The 19,104-nt window shown below is 36.3% G+C and overlaps 1 protein-coding gene across 12 annotated transcripts in view; it reads right to left on the bottom strand.

Annotated features, from left to right (window-relative positions):
• Positions 1 to 19,104, bottom strand: part of AGFG1 (ArfGAP with FG repeats 1) — a 48,623-nt gene continuing 29,519 nt past the window's right edge. For 2 of the 12 annotated variants that reach the window (XM_081141791.1, XM_081141793.1), the window contains exons 4-14: positions 16,180 to 16,342; positions 15,030 to 15,180; positions 12,044 to 12,163; positions 10,174 to 10,383; positions 8,956 to 9,136; positions 6,868 to 6,947; positions 6,080 to 6,172; positions 5,357 to 5,404; positions 3,408 to 3,566; positions 2,309 to 2,400; positions 1 to 1,758 (exon numbers count right to left, since the gene is read on the bottom strand). In XM_081141791.1, the coding sequence (XP_080997917.1) occupies positions 1,699 to 1,758; positions 2,309 to 2,400; positions 3,408 to 3,566; positions 5,357 to 5,404; positions 6,080 to 6,172; positions 6,868 to 6,947; positions 8,956 to 9,136; positions 10,174 to 10,383; positions 12,044 to 12,163; positions 15,030 to 15,180; positions 16,180 to 16,342 (1,357 nt within the window). In that variant the 3' untranslated portion in view covers positions 1 to 1,698. Of the gene's footprint in view, positions 1,759 to 2,308; positions 2,401 to 3,407; positions 3,567 to 5,356; positions 5,405 to 6,079; positions 6,173 to 6,867; positions 6,948 to 8,955; positions 9,137 to 10,173; positions 10,384 to 11,305; positions 11,378 to 12,043; positions 12,164 to 15,029; positions 15,181 to 16,179; positions 16,343 to 19,104 lie in introns of all 12 variants that reach the window. The other 10 variants (XM_081141796.1, XM_081141795.1, XM_081141794.1 and 7 more) reach the window with 10 other exon arrangements.

The raw sequence follows: 19,104 nt of genomic DNA on the forward strand, positions 1-19,104 counted from the left end.
TGATGTTCACCTCTTTTAATACCAAAGCTTTTAAAAAAAATTTCTAATCATTGTAAGATAAAACATTATAAACACGTGTTACATATTTGTACATGTAACGTCATCTTTTCTTGATGACACAGAGCCATCGGAATAGACAGTTATTAGAAGATGATGTAATTTAGTGGCCTGGGCTTGGCTGGCTGCCCCTTACACTAAATGGTCTTCAACAGTGTATGCTCTTCATAGTTTTTCTCTCTCCTTCCTTTCAAGCCACCACTTCTGAACTGCTAATATACTATGGGCTGGGAAGTCAAATAATCAGCATAGACTTAATGACTTATGTAGGTTGAGCAAAGGCATTAAAAAACAAAACAAAAAACTATTCCAAGTTTCCCAGTTGTGTTGTTTTGATGAGACCACCAGATTATCTCTGGATGAATGAGGCATTACTGCACATAAATATTTAAACAAGTTCATTTGAATATTAACAAAAAGATATAACTAAACATTAGTATCATTGCCTTTTTTAAACAAAGTATTCTATAACTTTAAGGTAACACTGGGTTCCAGTTTCTTTGCCCCAGAGATGAACATAAACAAATGTCCTATTAATAGTATCAGTTTGTCCAAAGAAAACGAATCTGAGGTGCACTCATGTCACAGTTAATGCATGTCTGCTTCCAATACATTCAAAGACAGTATTTTAAATCAATATTTAAAATAGGCCTTTTGCAGTCTGAGAATTCAAGATACTTTAAAAAATTTGTAAATACACATACATGCAAATTCTTCATATATACAAATTTCACAAAATTAAGAAGTTGCAAAGAAATTAGAAGGGTTATGGTGACTCTGACAAGCTTCACTTAAATGCTTTACCACTGACATATTCCTGAACATAGCAGTCATAGTAGTTTTAATACATCTTCTACATGGCCTGTTTATAAAATTTTCTCTTTTAGACATAAAAGTTAGTCACTAGCAGTCTTCTGAAATTCTAATTTAAGAATTCAAGGTGTTCTCAATTCACTACTCATATTTAAGGCCACTTTGGTAAAGGCATTGCAGCAAGAACACAAAAACAATAGCATATTTTCTAATATTTATTTTTTTCACCTGCAAACTGTAGCAAAACATGATCAGCTTCATTACGCAGACAGGTATCCTCCCACGTCTCTAAAGAACTCAGGCGCGTATAAACAGACGCGCTCCTCAGAAGGGAAAAATTCCAGACCGAATAAAACCTTCCAGTTCTGACTTCGTAACCTTCCAGTAGCAATGGTTCAAATGATTCAGGTCATCCATTCCGATACATGACAGCACCTTGAAAGTGGCTGATCTATTTCCCCAGTAACATTTTTCACATAACAATGTGTTAAAAGTTACAAATACTGATATGCACAAATAGCTAATTTCTAAGAAAAATATGTACAGTACTGCAGCGTAATGAATGTGGTGTCTGCAATAACTTAATATTAGCCAATTTTTAATATACATGATACCACTACCTTTTCCTGCCAACTCACAGGTTAAAAGTTGTTACTGGAGCCCTCTGTTCTGCACGTATTACCTGGTGTTTAATATATAATGCAGGCTTTTTAAAGACTTCTCTTGTGTTTAAAGCTAAGATCAGTGAAACAAGACAACAAGTGCAAGAGGTGGAGAGATGTAATGTGACCACATAAAAGTTCGTTCCAGTAAAATGTCTATATAAGGCTATAAGAAAGGATTTGTTGATGAGCTTCCTGTTGGAAATTGTCCTGTCGGTGCACCAGTCTAAAGGAAAACATAAGACAAAGTAAATAAGCAGACAAGTGTGGCGTGTGTAGAAAAGATAGAAATATTAAACAGTAATTACTAGCTATCAAGTTTATTCACTATCATTATTAGCAACATACTATAATAAAATGATTAGGTGTTAGGCACTGGGTTGTGCCTTTTATATAGATTATTTCATATAATTCTCAAAACAGATTCTAAACAGAACGTGACTCTAAAAAAATGCATTTGTGATTCAAACCAAACCTGACTGAAACCCCTTCCACCATGTTCACTAAATCTACAACCTCTCATAAAGTGTTACTTTAACAAAAAGCAGACAGTTTCATGTTATAAAACAACTTATTTACTGTCAACTCTTTGATTTCAAATGATTACGGTGTGTTTTTTAAGTCACAAAAGAATCGTGCACAGTGGCTCCTCAATTTGTACACCTTGCAAGGTCCAGGACAATACCAGGCAGGATCTAGGAGTCACATCCTGCTTCTCCTAATGTGAAAATAACACAGAACAACTTATAAAGTGCTTAAAATTGCACCTCACTTACCATAAAAGGATTACTAGATACTCCAGCAGCTGAAACTTGACCAAAAGGGGTTACCACTGGCTTTGTTTGTCCAAACGCTGCAAAACCTGCACCTTGTTAAAACAGAACCACCAATTAAAGCCCATTCAACCTCTGAGAGATAATCTGATGTTTATAAAGCCTCAGGACATGTTTCAGAGAAACTCCTACCAGAGTAACGATAATAAAATATCAATGTTAAATTGTTGGGTCTCACGCTCCTTCAACACCAGAAAACAAGCTTCCTGTGGAATGTCTTAAAGAGCTTTTTATACAGCTCCCCAGAAATGGTTACTTCGCATTTGTCTCAGCGAGGTAAGCTACTGACACTCGAAGGATTTAACAAACATGAGCCGGAGGCGACTGCTCGAGAGGGGCTGTGAGGACCACAGAGCAGTTTCTATGTGAACGTCACAGTATTCCTCAGGAAGCATTTCATCATTATGGCTCTGTCACGGACCCTATTTCCAAATTTTTATTTAACCACTAACTTTAAAAAATAATATATGTAATTCTAGGATAATCTTCAAACCTACAGAATTCAAACTTTAGCCATGAACAAAATCGGGAGGGAGACACACAAACTAGTCTCTAGTGAACCTTCATGAAAACAAGTAACAATTTCTAACCATAATATATATTATCTAACCATAATATATATTGAAAACAAGTAATAATTTCTAACCATAATATATATTGTTCAGAAAACCAGTCTATGTGACCACCACCCCCCAAAAATTTAAACAAAATGGCACACAAAGTTCTCTGATGCAAAACAAAAACACCCTAGGGTTCTTAGTTTCTTTTTAAAATCAAGAGATGTATTAGCTGTATGAGAAGACAGATAAATAAGGACACTGGGGATTCTGAGAAAGAAGGGGTCCTTTACAGTCTCTGATTTCTCCTAAGTCTATGATCTGGTTACAAAAACTTACTAATTCAGTCAATTTCCTGAGGCCCAAATATATAGTCAGTGGACCACACTACAGCAGTCTTCAGGTAAGTCCTTTTGTCCAAACACATAACATTATGACATAAAAAGAGACCTAACGCGGACTTACAGGCAAATGTCAGATCTTACCATTGGGCTGTTGAGAAAAAGCCGTCTGTTGAGGGAAAGCTGCTTGGGCTGGGAAGGCAGGCTGCTGGAAGCTGCCACTAAAGCTGGTGGGAAGACTATAGGGCGCAGGAGTACCGAAGCCCGCAGGCATGCTCATGGATGCGGTGCCAAAGGTGGCCGCTGGCAGGAGAGAAGGGCTCATCACTTACACACAAAAGGGCACATTCTGTTTCTCATATTCAACATTACAGAAGAGACATCATTTACCTTGTAAACTATTACGAAGTACGTTAAAGGCATTCTAAATTTCAAAATTCAATGAAGTTTGTAGTTAAATTTTAGCGCTATATGGTGTAACAACCTATAAAATTTTATTTTCCTAAAAGCCAATAACCAGAATAAAGCTAATGAAAAAAATTTCTCAAAGTATATTAATAAAGTCCAAGTCTAAACAGTAGTCTACCTATTAGAGCCCATCACCATGCAATTCACATGTATACATACTAGTTTTTTTTCATTTTGTTTTGCTATATATACTAACACAGCCAAATATTTAATTTTATCTGTTGAACTGTGTGCTATAACATAACATGTGAATTCCTGGAAAAAAATTTTTGCCAACCTCTGCAAAGCAGCACATTAAAAATAACAAGACTTACAGGAGAAATAAGGTTAGAGGCAGGCCACGCAAAACCTATGCAGCTTTGTAACCAGAGGCAAAAGCGGGTAAGGGGATCTTAATAAAAACACTAACACAATTAAAAGGACATGTTATACTCCTAACAGATCAATTCCAAAGGACATACATGGACTCCCACAATCCTTTTTAGACAGTAAACAAAGCCCGCTCTGGGTAGAGGGTTAGGGAAGGTTAGGGCTGCGGAGTTGTAAGAATCAGGGCAAACCCACGGCCCGAGGAAGTGCGATCAGCAGCGTCAGGGGAGACACAGCCCAGGCAAAGGCACAGAGTCCAACCTGCTCCTCCACGCCCGCCACGGCCTGCCACCGTCACCGCAGGGACAGCAGTCACAGGCCGGGAGGCTGCGTATGAACTACCGCCCCCTACTCCTGAGTTATCCAGGAGCTCACGTTACAGAATAGTAGCACAGCAGTGCATTTCTGCGGCTAGAGCAGGCTGTGTGTGCTGGGGGAGGCCTCGCGAAGGAAGAGCCAATAATGTCGCTTTTAATACAGAATACGGTAATTACACAGGGAGACAGTTTAGTGTGATTCTATCAAAAAACATAATTCACTGAGTTTCCTGATTTAAAAGTTTACTTAATTGCTGATTTCAAGCACAGAAATTAATACTAAAAATGTTACAAAGAATTCTTTTATATATAAAAAAAAAAAAGTTATAGATAATGCCCAAAGTAATCCTCAGAATTGGAATGTTTATAACAATGATCCTCAATGAACCTAATTAGAATGTCAAAAAAATTTAAATTACTTTCTCATTATTGAGGAGAAACGGGAAACAGCCACCGGGAAGCAAGTGAATAAAGAAGCAGCACACTGCGAGGGAAGGGAACAGGAAGGCTTCATAACAGACAACAATGCACTGACAGAACTTTGACAAATCACTTTTTAAAAAGCACTAAAAAGCAAAACTTGGATATAGTTAAACAAAAGCAAACTCCATGGACTAATGTGGCAAAATGGTTTGATATATCAAAAATGTATCAAACTACTATAAATTAGAACTCAGGAAAAATAATCGCAAGAGCTATTAGCACTCTACTGTGACCACAGAGGTAAGCAATGCTTTCAGCATTAAAACATAAATCACTATAAAGATTTCCATGTAACTGTAAATACAAGGTAATCCCAACACCACACATTCATGCCCACTCCATTTAAAACATGGAAAACTTATTTCCACATGCAGGGATCCAGGACACTAGCAGAAGCTTCCACAAGCAGGCAGACAAACTGCCACATGAATCTAGACAGTCGCTGGGGCCACCTACCAAAATGAGCGTGAGGGAACACTTGAGAATGCATTGCTCCAGAAAGGCCTTATGGAAAGCCGCAAAGAGACCAATGTCAATTAACTTAATGGTAACTATTGTCAAAATAAAAGTAAATCTGTTTTCATTAAGAAGTTCTAAAATTAGAATGTACTATTACAAAGTGAGTAGCATAATACATGATAAAAACACATTCACAGTTTTTTACCTGAACTATATTTATGACACTGTAATATTTACACTGTTTGCAATACAAGGGAGATCAGAATAATACCAAATGAAGAAACAGTCATGAAATCCATCATCGTAAATAAACACTAACATTTTTTTATGTGAAGATACAACTATATCCATAAGAAGACCTGCAGGCCTGAGTGACACCCAAAAATGCTCCTTACTGACGATATCCGCTAAAATGACCTACGTAAACTGACTCTGTGGTTCAAGAAAGTCTCATCTCCATGAGTGGGTTTCCTCGCCTGAAAAATGAAGCTCTGATGGGGGAGTGGTGGGCACTAGTCAACTTCTAAGGTCCTTCTCAAATGTTAAGTTCCAGGATGTTATCAACTTTCAGCTAATATCTGTCTTTATGAACAAACTCTCCCATCCACTTCCCATTGACTTCAGTAAGAAAGAATCCTTATTTTCTAATGTTCTCCACATGGGTTTTTGGCAATAAATACCTTTTCCAAAACCTGCTGTTCTGTAATCTGTATTTCTCACCTGTTGCTCCTCTGGCATTGGTCTGAAATGGATTTGTAGAAGATGCCACGGAAGGACCTGTAGCAGCCACAAATGGGTTTGTGGAAGGCGTAGCTTTAAAAAATTATAAAACACACTATAAAATCCTAATACACTTATATTCAAATATTTAAAAGTATTTGTGCATATATTTATGAAGATAGAAAACTAGAGCTTTCTGATAATAAAGTGTTGCTCTGTCATCTGATTCCCCTAAAAAAATGCTAAACAATATATATTTGTGCTCTATAAAAACCAGGGTCTACATTAGTCCCCCTTATCCATAATTCTGCTTTCCACGGTTTCAGCTACCAACAGTAAACAGCAGTCCAAAAATGTTAAATGAAAAATTCCAGAAATAAACAATTGATAAGTTCTAAACTGTGCACTAATCTGAGTAATGTGATGAAATCTCTTTCCGTCCTGCTCGACTTTTATTTAATAATGGCCCCAAAGGGCAAGAGGAGTGAGGCTGGCAATTTGGATATTGCAAAGAGAAGCTGTAAAGTGCTTCCTTTAAGTAAGAAGGTGCAAGTTCTCAACTTAATAAGGAAACAACAAAAAAAAGGCATGCTGAGGTGCTAAGATCTATGGTAAATTACCAGATTCTATAAATTAAACTTTATGTTATCATATATATATATAACGCACAGGAAAAACATAGACCATGTGGGGTTTGGTACCATCTACTGTTTCAGATATCCACTGGGGGTCTTGGAATGTATCTCCCCCAGATAAGGGGGGGACGACTCTGTACCAGGAACACCTACCTCCAAATGGAGCAGGCACACTGGAAGAAGCCGGCTGTGTCTGTGCAGAAGCACCCACTGGCATTGTTCCAAAAACATTGCTGAAAACAAATGTTGAAAGAGTTCTAATTTTTTTTAAAAAAGCAAAGATAATTTATCTATAGGGTGGCCATAAAAATGTGGAAACTGATCCCTATGAACATATCATGTATCACAGAAGTTCTCAGACTTTAAGTCTCAGTACTCATTTATAGTCTGAAAAATCACTGAGAGTCCCAGAGCCCTTGCTTCAGTAAGCTATGCTTACCAATATGCATATAGTACAGAAATTAGAACATATTTTAAATAATTTTTTCATTTAAAAATAACAATAAAGCCATTATATGATAACATAAATAAATAGCATTTTATGATAACTATATTTTCCAAAGCAAAAGTACTCAATGAGAGGAGTAACACTGAGATTTTTGCAAATCCCTTCAATGGCTGGTTTAACAGAAGATCAATCTGTTGTGATATGTTGTTTAGGCTGAAGTATATATGAAAAACAAACACGCAAAATAAAAACTGGCCTCATATGGATACACAGTTGAACAAAGGAGTATTTTAATAGCCTTTTCAGATAACTGTGGATATTTTCTCTTCTGTAATACCAAAACAGTGACAGTTTCCTACAGGTTAGCTGCAATATGGAATGAGAAATCTTATCAGTGAACTCTTTTGTACTCGATTACAGTTAATATTCACTAGACTATCTTGCACTTTTAATGAATCTTTTACTGATGTTAGGTCATCTGGAAAACACTTGATGCCTATCTTCCAAATGTCAACATATTTCCTTATGCAAATTTTTTTAAAAAATCACATTAATATCCCCACCTACTTCATCAAAAAAGTAATGGGAAACTGTCAAGCTCATGGTGAAGTCAATCAATTTTCCAAAATTCTAGTATTTGCTTGAATGTGTGAATATTATCAGTTATTTTCATAAACTGACAGTTAAATACTGTATTTTTTTAGAAATTATTGACAAATACCCAAATCTAAATAATCAGGGTCTGCCTATCAGGTATCTTTCAGGGAAAAACGTGTTCCAGACACAAGGGCCGCTTCCTTCCACAGCAACCCCATGATGACTTTCCCAAGACGGCATCAGACCCTGATATGCAGCAGACCTGCTGGTGCATGTCTTACTGCAACGCTCATAAAAGAGACATGTTTAAAGATCAAGATTTAATAAAATTAATTTCTTGACTGTTTCATCAAGAATATTTATAAGCCCTGGCCGGGTTGCTCGGCTGATTGGAGTGTCATCCTGTGCACCAGAAGGTGCGGGTTCAATCCCTGGCCGGGGCACATGCAGGAGGCAATTGATCAACGTTTCAATCTCATGCTGATGTTTCTCTCCCTTCCTCTCTCTCTAAAATCAATTTAGACCAAAAAAAAAAAAAAAAAAAAAAGCATGTCCTCGAGTGAGGATTAAAATAACAAAACCAGAGATGAATAAAACAATGTATAGGTAAGTCATCTGTCCTTCTGTGCACCTTAACTCTAAAATTAAGTGAAAACCATAAAGATCTAATGTTGTTAAGATGTGTCAGACTTCCTGCTGCCAAGAATTCCTTTATACCAGATATATCTGAACACAGTAACAGATATGTCTATTTATAAACACCAGTATGACACTGAAGAGATATAGAATTAGTGTTGTGTTCTGGTGCAAACATTTCTAAAAATGTGTATTTACAACTAAGGTTACAACATGTTACTTTCAGTGTTTAGTCTTCATGACTAAAAACTGTACCTTAAAAGTATATAATTTCCTAAATGGATTCTCTGCTGAGTATAATTAAACCTGTATGTAGCTGTCCATTTTGAGATGTGTATACACTCTTAGTTATTACATTTTGGTGTTCAAGAAAGTAATAAAACCTTTGATTAAATGAAAAGATTATTCAAGGATTACATTTTAATTAGCAAATTAAACTCAGTTTCCTCAAATTTATAAAAATATTCCATAATTTTAAAAGTGTGCCCCAGTCATTATCTGATAACATCATTACTCGGAGTTGAAAAATGATTGAAACACAAAGTGGGAAGACAAGGTACCTGCTAGCATTACTGGTGGAAGTGTATGCATTACTGGAGGTGGCTGCAGAGCTGAAAACACTATCTAGTTCTGCCAGAGCCGCATACTTGTCTGAAGACGCACTTGGCTGACTGGGAACCGAAACCACAGAACTAACAGGAGCTTTACCTGTGGTCCCAAAGCCACTCCCCTGATCACCACCTGTGAACAAACAAATTACACCAAAAATTCCAAAGTATACTTCCACATTTGCCATGCAACACATGTGAATTTACAACTGATCTGGAGCTAAGCAAATACATAGGCCTCTAAAGTCTTATCTAATAATCTAGAAAATATTGGACAAGATTAGCTGCAATACATGCTGCTGTGATAAAGACAGAATACTGCTTCTATAACAAAAAACTAAGATTCTGTACCAACAACACCTCTAGACTGTGCGTAAAGAAGAAATTCTCAAAAAGTGCTTCTTAACATCTCTTGAGACAGGTGTAGTTCACTCAAGTAAACATACAAATTCATAAAATACAGGACCCTAGTGTGAATATCTATTAATATCATTTTCCCAGGTTGTCCATAAAAAAGTTAGAGATAGTAAAAGAGGAAATAGTTACTGACCACTTACTATGTGCCAGGCACTGTTCTAAATGCCTTTCATGCACTAACACACATAACCAACTCCATGGGTTCAGTGCTATTTCCTACCCACACTTTGCAGAGGTTTCAGAAAGTCGGTCCTGCAGGCTCAGGACACAGCCCAGCCTGAAGCAGACCGTGGCCCTTCCCCACGCACTATGCACTTTGAGGGGCACAATACTGGCCCCTAAGACCAAAACTAGAATAAAAATCCTTTAAAAAAAATTACCATGATAGTAATAAAAAACAGTTCAAAATGAATCTATTATTAAAACCACCAAATAAAATAGCCTTTCAGTCAGTTCTATTAATAAGATTCTAAATCTTGTATGGCCTTAGAACAGTGAACATTCTTTCTAAGACAAAATTAAATTTCTGTCAATTGTCTTCTTTTAAAACTAGAAGTATAAAAACTAGTTTCTACGCCTCTAGTTTTGTAGTTGATATTTCAGATGCGAAAGGTCATGAACATTTAGTGTAAAGAAAATTTCTATACAACCACTAAGAAAAGCATAGCATACTCAGATTTTAATAAATACAACCAAATTTGAAGGACTGTTTAATATAGAAATTTGTATTTGTTTTGTTTGAAGTTTGATTACCTTGCCCAGCACTGAAGATATTGTCTAAATTAGCAAGTGCCGCATATTTGTCTGCAGCCTGAAGACCAGCTTTATTTGTTGAAATTTTACTAACAGTTGTTGCTGTTTGATGACTCTGGGAAGTATTGAAAGTTCCAAAATCAGCACTGGAGGATTTGGGGAAGTTATCAAAATGAGCAAAACTGGCATTTACCGATCCAGCACTTCCACCTATAACAGAATAAATGGAACACTTGAAACACCTGGGTCCCCCAATATCCTGAGGCAGATATGGTCCTTTCTTCCTAAATTAAGCATTCTATAAGCAATCTGCATTTTTAAAAACAGTAACTGGCAAATAGCATTGGGCCCTAACCATCTACACAAGATTTTTTATAATCTGCAAACCTAGATTTTCAAAGGCCCTGGCAACATGAAGAGTTACAAATTTCTATGTGTAATTATCTACCCTGGAGTAAAGACTATAATTCACCTGGTTTAAGACTTGTTACTTTATATAACATTCAGTTATATACCATGACCTTTTAAAAGTTCTCCTGCTAACAAGATGCAAAGTATCTTTTGATTCTACACTCTTGATACCAGTCCTTTATACCTACACATTAGTTTCAGCAATCAAAACAGTATATACATATAGTTTTATATTAAAGTGATAGTAAAACAAGCATAGATATTTTAAAAACAGAACGGATACACCCCTATTAAAAAAAAAAAACACACTTTCCATCAATCTGTTTTTTAAACATTCTAAAACAATACAGTCCGATAAAATTTCTTCGGTATTAAAACTCTGGTAGTTTCCAAATAATTAAAATTAAGTAATGTGTGTATTTAAACAATCATAATTTGTTACAAGTAGCTGGTGAAAATAACGTACATACTAGAGCTTTCAAAGTTTGTATGAAGAAATTTATTTCTAATTTGAAAAATGGAATTATTAAATCAACTAACTCTCTTACTGTATACTAGTGTGTTCTCTCAGTCTGGGTTTAGGAATAGTGAAGGGAAAGTAAAACTGAGAATTTATGAAGATTATTAAAAGATGACTAACATTCTATAATTGAAAAACCCATGAAATAGAGCATTAAACACACAAATTAGTAGAAGATGCCTACTTGACAACAGAACTTACTGTTGGGAGCCTGGAGAGGAAAAGCAGAAGTAAAGTCACCAAAACTGCAGCTAGATGAAAGCATTCTAATTGCTGGACAGCCAGAAATTATGTAAATGATGGAAGTTAAAGGAAAAAAGAAAAAGAAAATTGAAAGAAAAAGCTTTAAGACAATACACAGAGTTCAAGTCGAAAGCAAAATAATCAGCCAAAGATCTACACATGGGCTCAATGAGTTTCGGAAAACAACAGGAATGGGACAGTATTCAGTGTTTAAAGACCAATTCCTGCACAGAAAACAATTTCCAAGTTTGATCAAAGTGATCCTTAAATAACCTACTCTTGACTAATAACACTTATTTTTTCAAGTCTGTTGTCCCGCAAATTACTTATACTTTTAGTTCTATGGAAGCAATCAATTAGCTTTCTTTACTTAGAGCCTAAATCAATGTTTTGTGAACCTAAAAACTGTAGTACTTTAATTCCTCCTTGCGTAAGAAGTTTAAAGAGGAAGATTCATGTGCAGGAAAAGGAGAACAGATCTTGTGAATTAGACAAAATACCAAAGAGTTCAGAAAAACAAATGGACACAGAAAAAAATAAAGATTTCAGGTTTCCCCAGAGCGTTGTGAGATAGAACTACTTTAAAATCAGATAATTATAGAATTTAAGCTTAAAGTAATTTTCAAAACTATATCTAGAGAGTTTTACTTTGTTTTTTAAAGTAAACATTTAGGCATAACGCTGGAGAAGCTCTACCTGTAGTTTGGGGCTGAAAAGGAGAGTGACTTGCTGTGGGGAAACCTCCAAAATTACTCGAACCACTAGACTGTCCAAATGCATCAAAGTTTGCAAAATCTGCATTTGCAGAATTCTGAGCTGTAAATGGTAAGGAACAGTACATGTTAATGAATATGAAAACTATAAATAAAAAACATGACAAACGAACTTAACAATTTTATGAAAGGTCTCTACATCTCAGAACTCACTTCAAAGACATTTAGAGATCAGATTTTAAATCCTACCAGTGTTTATTTAGCCCAATTTCAAACAGTTTATTAAAGGGTATCCAGAAGTTTCCAAAGACACTTTACACAATGATAACTTTGTACACAATACCCACTGAGTGACCTCAGGAATAGTACTATAAATGTAACTCTATTAAAGAAAACTGAATTAAGAGCACTAACTACATGAGTTACAGTAAAGCAGATAGAAATTTAGGATATGGGATACATTCTGGAAAACTCAGATTTAAAATGGCAATGAGTGATTCATTAGCTGGATGAAATCTAAAATACTAATGTAAAGATGGTTTAATTACATTAATATTCTTTTTGGTTCTTTCTTTTTATGTTCAAACTTTGTCATACCATGGCACATAAAAAGAAAAAGAAAACAAACTTAAATGTATAACAAGAAAGAAATGCTTGTCAAACAGAAGAGATTCACATTCTACCAGAAGCCTGCAGCTTTCAATCACATTAAAATGTAAGACACAATGAAAACTAGTAAAAACTATAATGTGAGTGCACCTCACACTCAATGAAGAAGACCCACTGGTATTTCCCACTCATCAACCTAAGAGCAAAATTCCCAGCTTCTCTTAATTATTCAACTAAATAAAACAATTCAACAGATTTTTTTTAGAGGCCAAAACAGATGCTGGGTAAGATTTTTATAGAGAATCTGATGAGAATAAGTGGTTGATATGAGGGAAAGGGAATGCTAAGTGGTAAGAATGAAAAGAATGTCCAAAAAATAGATATTAACCTAAGATCAACCACTTTAAGTCCTTTGCAGGCATTTCTACTTCTAGGAAGTTTTTGTGAAGAAATAATCTTGTAAATGAGTATGGCTGAATGTAACAGCTAAACATGTTTTTCTAATGAAACAGTTAGAAACTCAAATAGCCAGCAATGAGGGAATCGCTGAAATACATTATGAAATATCATAAGATGGATATCATGCAGCCATTTAAAAAACCATGTAAAATAATATTCAATCCTATGTAAAAAATGTAAATAAGGTAAACCGGTTGATAAATTCCAGATACATTTTCATCTGCTACTTTGTTAAATATGGTATATTATGTACATAGAAAATCTGTATTTTAATTAACTCAAAGTAGGAAGATTTCAAACAGGTAACATTTCATTCTTTGTTTGCCTGAGTTTACCAAGCTTTTATAACAAATGCGTATTCTACTTGTAAACAAAACACAAAATGTTACTAAACAAAAAAAGTTTCCATTAACAGAGCTAAACATATTGTAGAAAGAAAATCAGGAAAACTTACAGCAGTGTATGTGATTACTGCTTTGTATATATCTGAAAGGGTATGACAGCAGGGGAGGAAATGTGTGACAAAATTTAATTACAGTTTACAGTTCATAGGTTTTGTGATATGTTTATAACCAGGTAAAATAACTACTAAATTCCGCAGGTAAATTATGTTTTTAATTGCATGCATATTTCTGTAAAAAGATAAAGTTTTTTAAAGAAGTAATTCAGCTGATAAAGGAATGATAAATTTAGAATATCACAGATATCACACTAACAGATCGCAGCACTGGGCAACAAGAGCTAACCATTACCAAAACAGCAATAATATTATGTGCCTCTAAAATCCTAAGTAGCAAATTTGCCCCTTCCACCGCAGCCCCGCTCCAAATAAAGAACCTGTAACAACAGATCAAGTCTCTATCAATTTACAGGAAATATAGAAGAGACGAACCTGATAAAGGACTCCACAGTGGTACAATCAACAAATTTAGACTGCTGAAAACTCAACAGGGCAAATAACCTAATTTCTTAAACAAATAAATTACAGAGAAGAAAAATGTATGGAGGAAGAACCTATAGGCTAAGAGACATATCTCACAATCGCAATACACAGAACTTATTTGAAACCTGATCTGAATAAACTGTGTGTGTGTGTGTGTTGTGTGTGTGTGTGTGTGTGTGTGTGTGTGTGTGTGTGTTTGAACTGGAATGGAAATTTGAATACTAATGAATTATTATCATTACTATTATTTAGGGAGCGGTAATACTACCATGAGTATGTTTGACAAAGGAAATCTTATTTTATACATACAAAATAGGTTATTTAAGAATAAACTAATATGTCTAAAATTTACTTGAAAATAACTTGCGAGGAGGGAATGACTAGAATGAGAAATGAAACAAGATTAGCCATGGTGATGAGTACATGAGGGTTCTATTATCTGGTCACTTCTGAGTATCTGAATTTGTCCATACCAAAGGGTTAAACCATATTTAATAGTCTTTTTCCATTTTTCTATGGAAAGAGGTCAGGTCAATACGTGACACTAAGTATAGTCTCTTTTGTGATTAAAAAGCACCAGGGAGGGTGACATATACACCTTCACAGGTATGAGTGACCACTCTCAGCAGAATGTTTACTGGTACTTAAGTTCAAAAAGAAACCCTGGTTATCGCCCTGGCCGGCGTTGCTCAGTGGTTAGCGTGTCCGCCCAAGCAGCGAAGGGCTGTGGGTTCGATCCCCAGCCCCAGCTGGGGTAAATGCGGGAAGCAGCCAGTCGATGTCTCTCTCACATCCATGTTCTCTCTCTCTCCCCCTCTCCCCACCCCTCTTCCCTCCCTTCCCCTCTAAAAATCAATAGAAAAAATATCCTCAGAGGAGGATTAATAACGACAACAAAAGGCTGTTTCTTGGAGTTTTAAACACAGCTCTGGTAAAAGTTCTTGGGAAAAACACTTACCTGCATGACTGTTGAAATGTGCAAAGTTAGCAAAATTGGCTGTAGCTGATGACTGAGGAGCTGGGGCAGCAAATATGTCTGAGCCCAGATCACTTAAAAGGTCAAACTTCTTTTCCTGCTGCTGCCCTTGAGCGCGGCCTACAACAGGGGACTGTAGACCACATATTAGCTATAACGGGTTTCCAGTCAGATCCGCTAAATTTTTATCACACTATTCCCAACTAAACACGCTAAAAACACAGTTTTCATATTACATAATCTTTTCTTTCTGGTTTTAAGTACTTCGATATATTTTTTAAAAGCATCAATTTTCAACATCTATTCCCAAATTATCTCTCAATTTTAAGAGTCAAAAGCAGAGAAATGCAATTACAATAGTTGTTACACCTCACGAGAAAGGGGGGACTCACTGCTGAGACAGCAAGGCTCCCAGAGCACACCCTCCACACAGCGGCAGTTACAACACACTGACTTAACACTGCTCTTCATTTTCACGTAAATTTTCTGTAAAAACAGAGCAGTTTATCCAGATCCCCTAGTATGCATTATTAAGAGCGGGATTTAATTCAAATAGTACCATGCCTCAGAATCATTCTTGTGTAGGGTAGACGTTGTAATGTCACACAGTAACAGATTTCTCACAGCTCAGTCAACTGTAATGAAGTGCAGAAGTACAAACTTTAGGTACCAACTTATTAAAAACCTTCAGTCTATTCAGTCCTTTAGAATAAGGTATATCCTGCCATGCAAAGCCACTTGTTTCTATAAACATGCTTTACAAGTCGGGCAAGGAGCGGAATTCTGCTTGAGAAATCCTTTCCTGTAAAAGTACATTGCAGAGGCTACTCTGTTCTGACTCTGATGGTTACCATAGATTCATGTTGTATAATGTATGTTATATGATATTTAGCTACAGCGGCGTTCCTGTACGCCTTCACAAAGCTGTGGAGAATTCAAAGAAACTCGTATTAGCAGTAGCAAAGGAGCAAACATACACACGCTCCAACCACTTCCCAACAATGCTTTAATGTATCATCAACCATAATGCTATTGGCATACGAGGTGATGCTATTGTCTTTAAAAATTCTCAAACTCATGATACTCAGTCCTCCTTAAGTAGAAGCCCTACAAAGACTTGACGGCTACTCACCTGGCTAGGTGTGCCCTTATTTAGGTGCAGGGCTGGTGCTGAATCTCCCAAAAGAGATTTCAGTGGTTTGACCTCAGGTGTGCTGCTCGTGCTACTGGCAGAGGAGCCTGAAATAGACGCATGAACTGATGCCACCACTTTGGCCTGTTCTGGTGGGACATACCTAAAACACACGAAAAGACAAACAGGCAGTTAACTAAGAAAAATATAGGCAATGCCATACTCAAAAATGATAGGTGTAATTCTAATTTTGCACAAGATTGTTGACATTAATCTTATTTCAAAACCCTTTGGGGCCCTGGACGGGTAACTTGGTTAGAGGTTTGTCCCAATACACCAAGGTTACAGGTTCAATCTCCAGTCAGGGCATATACAAGAATCGACCAATGAACGTATAAATAAGTGGAACAAAATTTCATGGTTTTTCTCCTCTCTTACTCTCCCCCTCCCTAAAAATCAATAAATAAGTTTTAGAAAACCCCCTTGGAATTGAGAGCTGAAGCTGAAGACTATACTTAATTGAAATACTCAGAGAAAGGGTAATAAAGACTAACACAAAACCTTTTTCAGTCATTTACTTAGTTTTTCTAAGGTAAATACAGTAAGTAACTGCTTTTTTTTATAAAATAGCAACCTATCATGATGAATAGTTAATACTATAATTTAATTTTTAAAAACTAAAGTACTGTTAGATACTAAGTAACATTTGGAAACAACAGAAAGAAGGGAAAACATTATTATATTACAGTTAACAGTCTAAAATATAAAGGCCTATTACAAATCTATAAGATCAACAGGGAGACATAGAAATGAAAACACTTGTAAACTAACTCATTAGCATTCAATGTGAGTGTAAACATTACAAATTTTGTTGCTACCTATTAAAATACATACAGGGGTATGCTCTGTGTGCCAAAGTACCACTTGCAGAAACTCATCCTTAGGACTTTAACTGGGTGAGTGGACACAGGTACACGTACATGTATGTCACCACGGCACTCTTCAATCTGTTTAATATACTACTTGGCTACTCTTTTGACACGGGAAGATGTCCATATCACTTTATGGATCTTTCAGGTTTGATCCCAGTCACGTACAGACAGGATTCCCCGGGGGGGGTGGTTAAAGGAAGAAAAGAAAGCAGTAAAGAATATGCTGCCCGAACACCGGTGATGCTCATCTCTAGGGCTGGGATTATGGGAGAGCTCTCACTCTTGGTATTTCTGGGTTTTCTCCTTTCTCTCCAACCCTCTTTACAAGTAGATGGAGAAAATAGGAAAACAGAACGGTAAAGAGCAACTATCTATTCCAGAGACAATTCAAATCCCAACTCCCCCACTCAATAGCTGTGAAGCCTAAGGCAGACTACTTCAGCTCTTGGTGCCTACAATTTTTCATCTATAAAATGAAGATACAGTTGCTATGAAGTGTAAACGAGTTATCATTTGTAAAGTACCTAGAAGAGTTCCTGGCACAGGTGTTAGCTACCTAAGTGTTAGCTACTATCAAATTACATACTAATCACAAACAATGGAATGTGACAATGAATACGGGAAGTAGTTCTTTCCTATAATTTGGCATACCACTGATGATACCAACTTTTGAGTACAGCCACATCTTATCAAAGGATAAAACCAGATAACAGTACTTAGTTCAAAAGACTCATCTGACTAAGCTAAACTTGTATAACACAGAAAGTAAATTTGAAAATCAAAATCCCTTTAGATGACAACAGTCTCATTGTTTTAAGAAGAGTTGCTCAAAGGAGGGATTTTTAAGGAGTGTGCATTTGGAGAGTTCCTATACCTTATACAAATCAACTGTTCTTCTCTCCAGTTACAAGTCACAGGTGTGTGGGACCATGGGTTTAAAATGCACAGGTCCTGGCCCTCCTGAATGGTCATGCCCTCCTTCACACCTGGCAATTAAAATTCTCATTTGTTGTTAATCCTGTTACTACTACCCTGTTTCTCAGGGCAGAAAAAATAATATAGACTATAATTACTTGAGGTTTATAGTCACTTGGACTATGGGTGGAATGGATAAATTTTATTATTGTTTACTATTATTATAATAAATCTGGGGAAATACAGTTTTATTTCTCTCAACTCTTACACAAACTTCTCTTGCTAACTGAGGCTAAACTATCTCAAATTTCAGCATGTACTATTCAAACTAATATTCTGAGTTGGTAAAAGTAAAACTGCTAGGAAAGTAAAAAATTGCCCATGGTTATACACAAAAAAAAGTCTTAACTAAGGGGTGGAAGGCCTAGGACAGTAATTAAAATGGTAAAAAGGTAATTATACATGTCACTTTAAAAGAATCCATTATGACACCATGTTGTTACTGTCACCCCACTTTCTAAAATTTTCCTCTTTCTCAAACTAAAATGTTGCTGGTATGTTTTATCTATAGTCACACCTAATGGTATCTAGTGTTGCTGAATATAGCCCAGGCTAATCTTGCCTTGCAAAATGCAGTCTCCTCAAGAGAAGGGTAAGAATATAAAGTCCACAGAGCATAAAAATCAGAGCTACTTCTTTCTAATGTGCTCAAAGAACACAGCTAGAGGCAGCTCACCTGTGAACCACAGCAAGTATTCCCTAAGGACCAAAACAGGCACCTGACTACATCGTCCTCTGGGCTAAAATACAGCTCCTCCGGAAAATAGCAGGCAGTTTACTTCCTCATTAGCTATTCCGTTTGTGACTCTCCTTCATCTCCTTATGCCCCCAGTAAGAAATATACACTACTGAATATTGATAAAGAAACTAAGAATTCATTCCTAATGAGCCTCAGTAAACTGACTTAAGCTGTGCTCATACAGCTAAAAATTAAGGGCCCAAAGTAGTTAAACACTAGCTCGGAGCACACTCCAGTTCTACTTTAAAAGGCTTACTAGCCACATGTCCAACCTCTTTT

The sequence above is a fragment of the Miniopterus schreibersii genome (genome assembly GCF_964146895.1).
Source record: "Miniopterus schreibersii genome assembly, chromosome: 7".
Taxonomy (NCBI): Eukaryota; Metazoa; Chordata; class Mammalia; order Chiroptera; family Miniopteridae; genus Miniopterus; species Miniopterus schreibersii.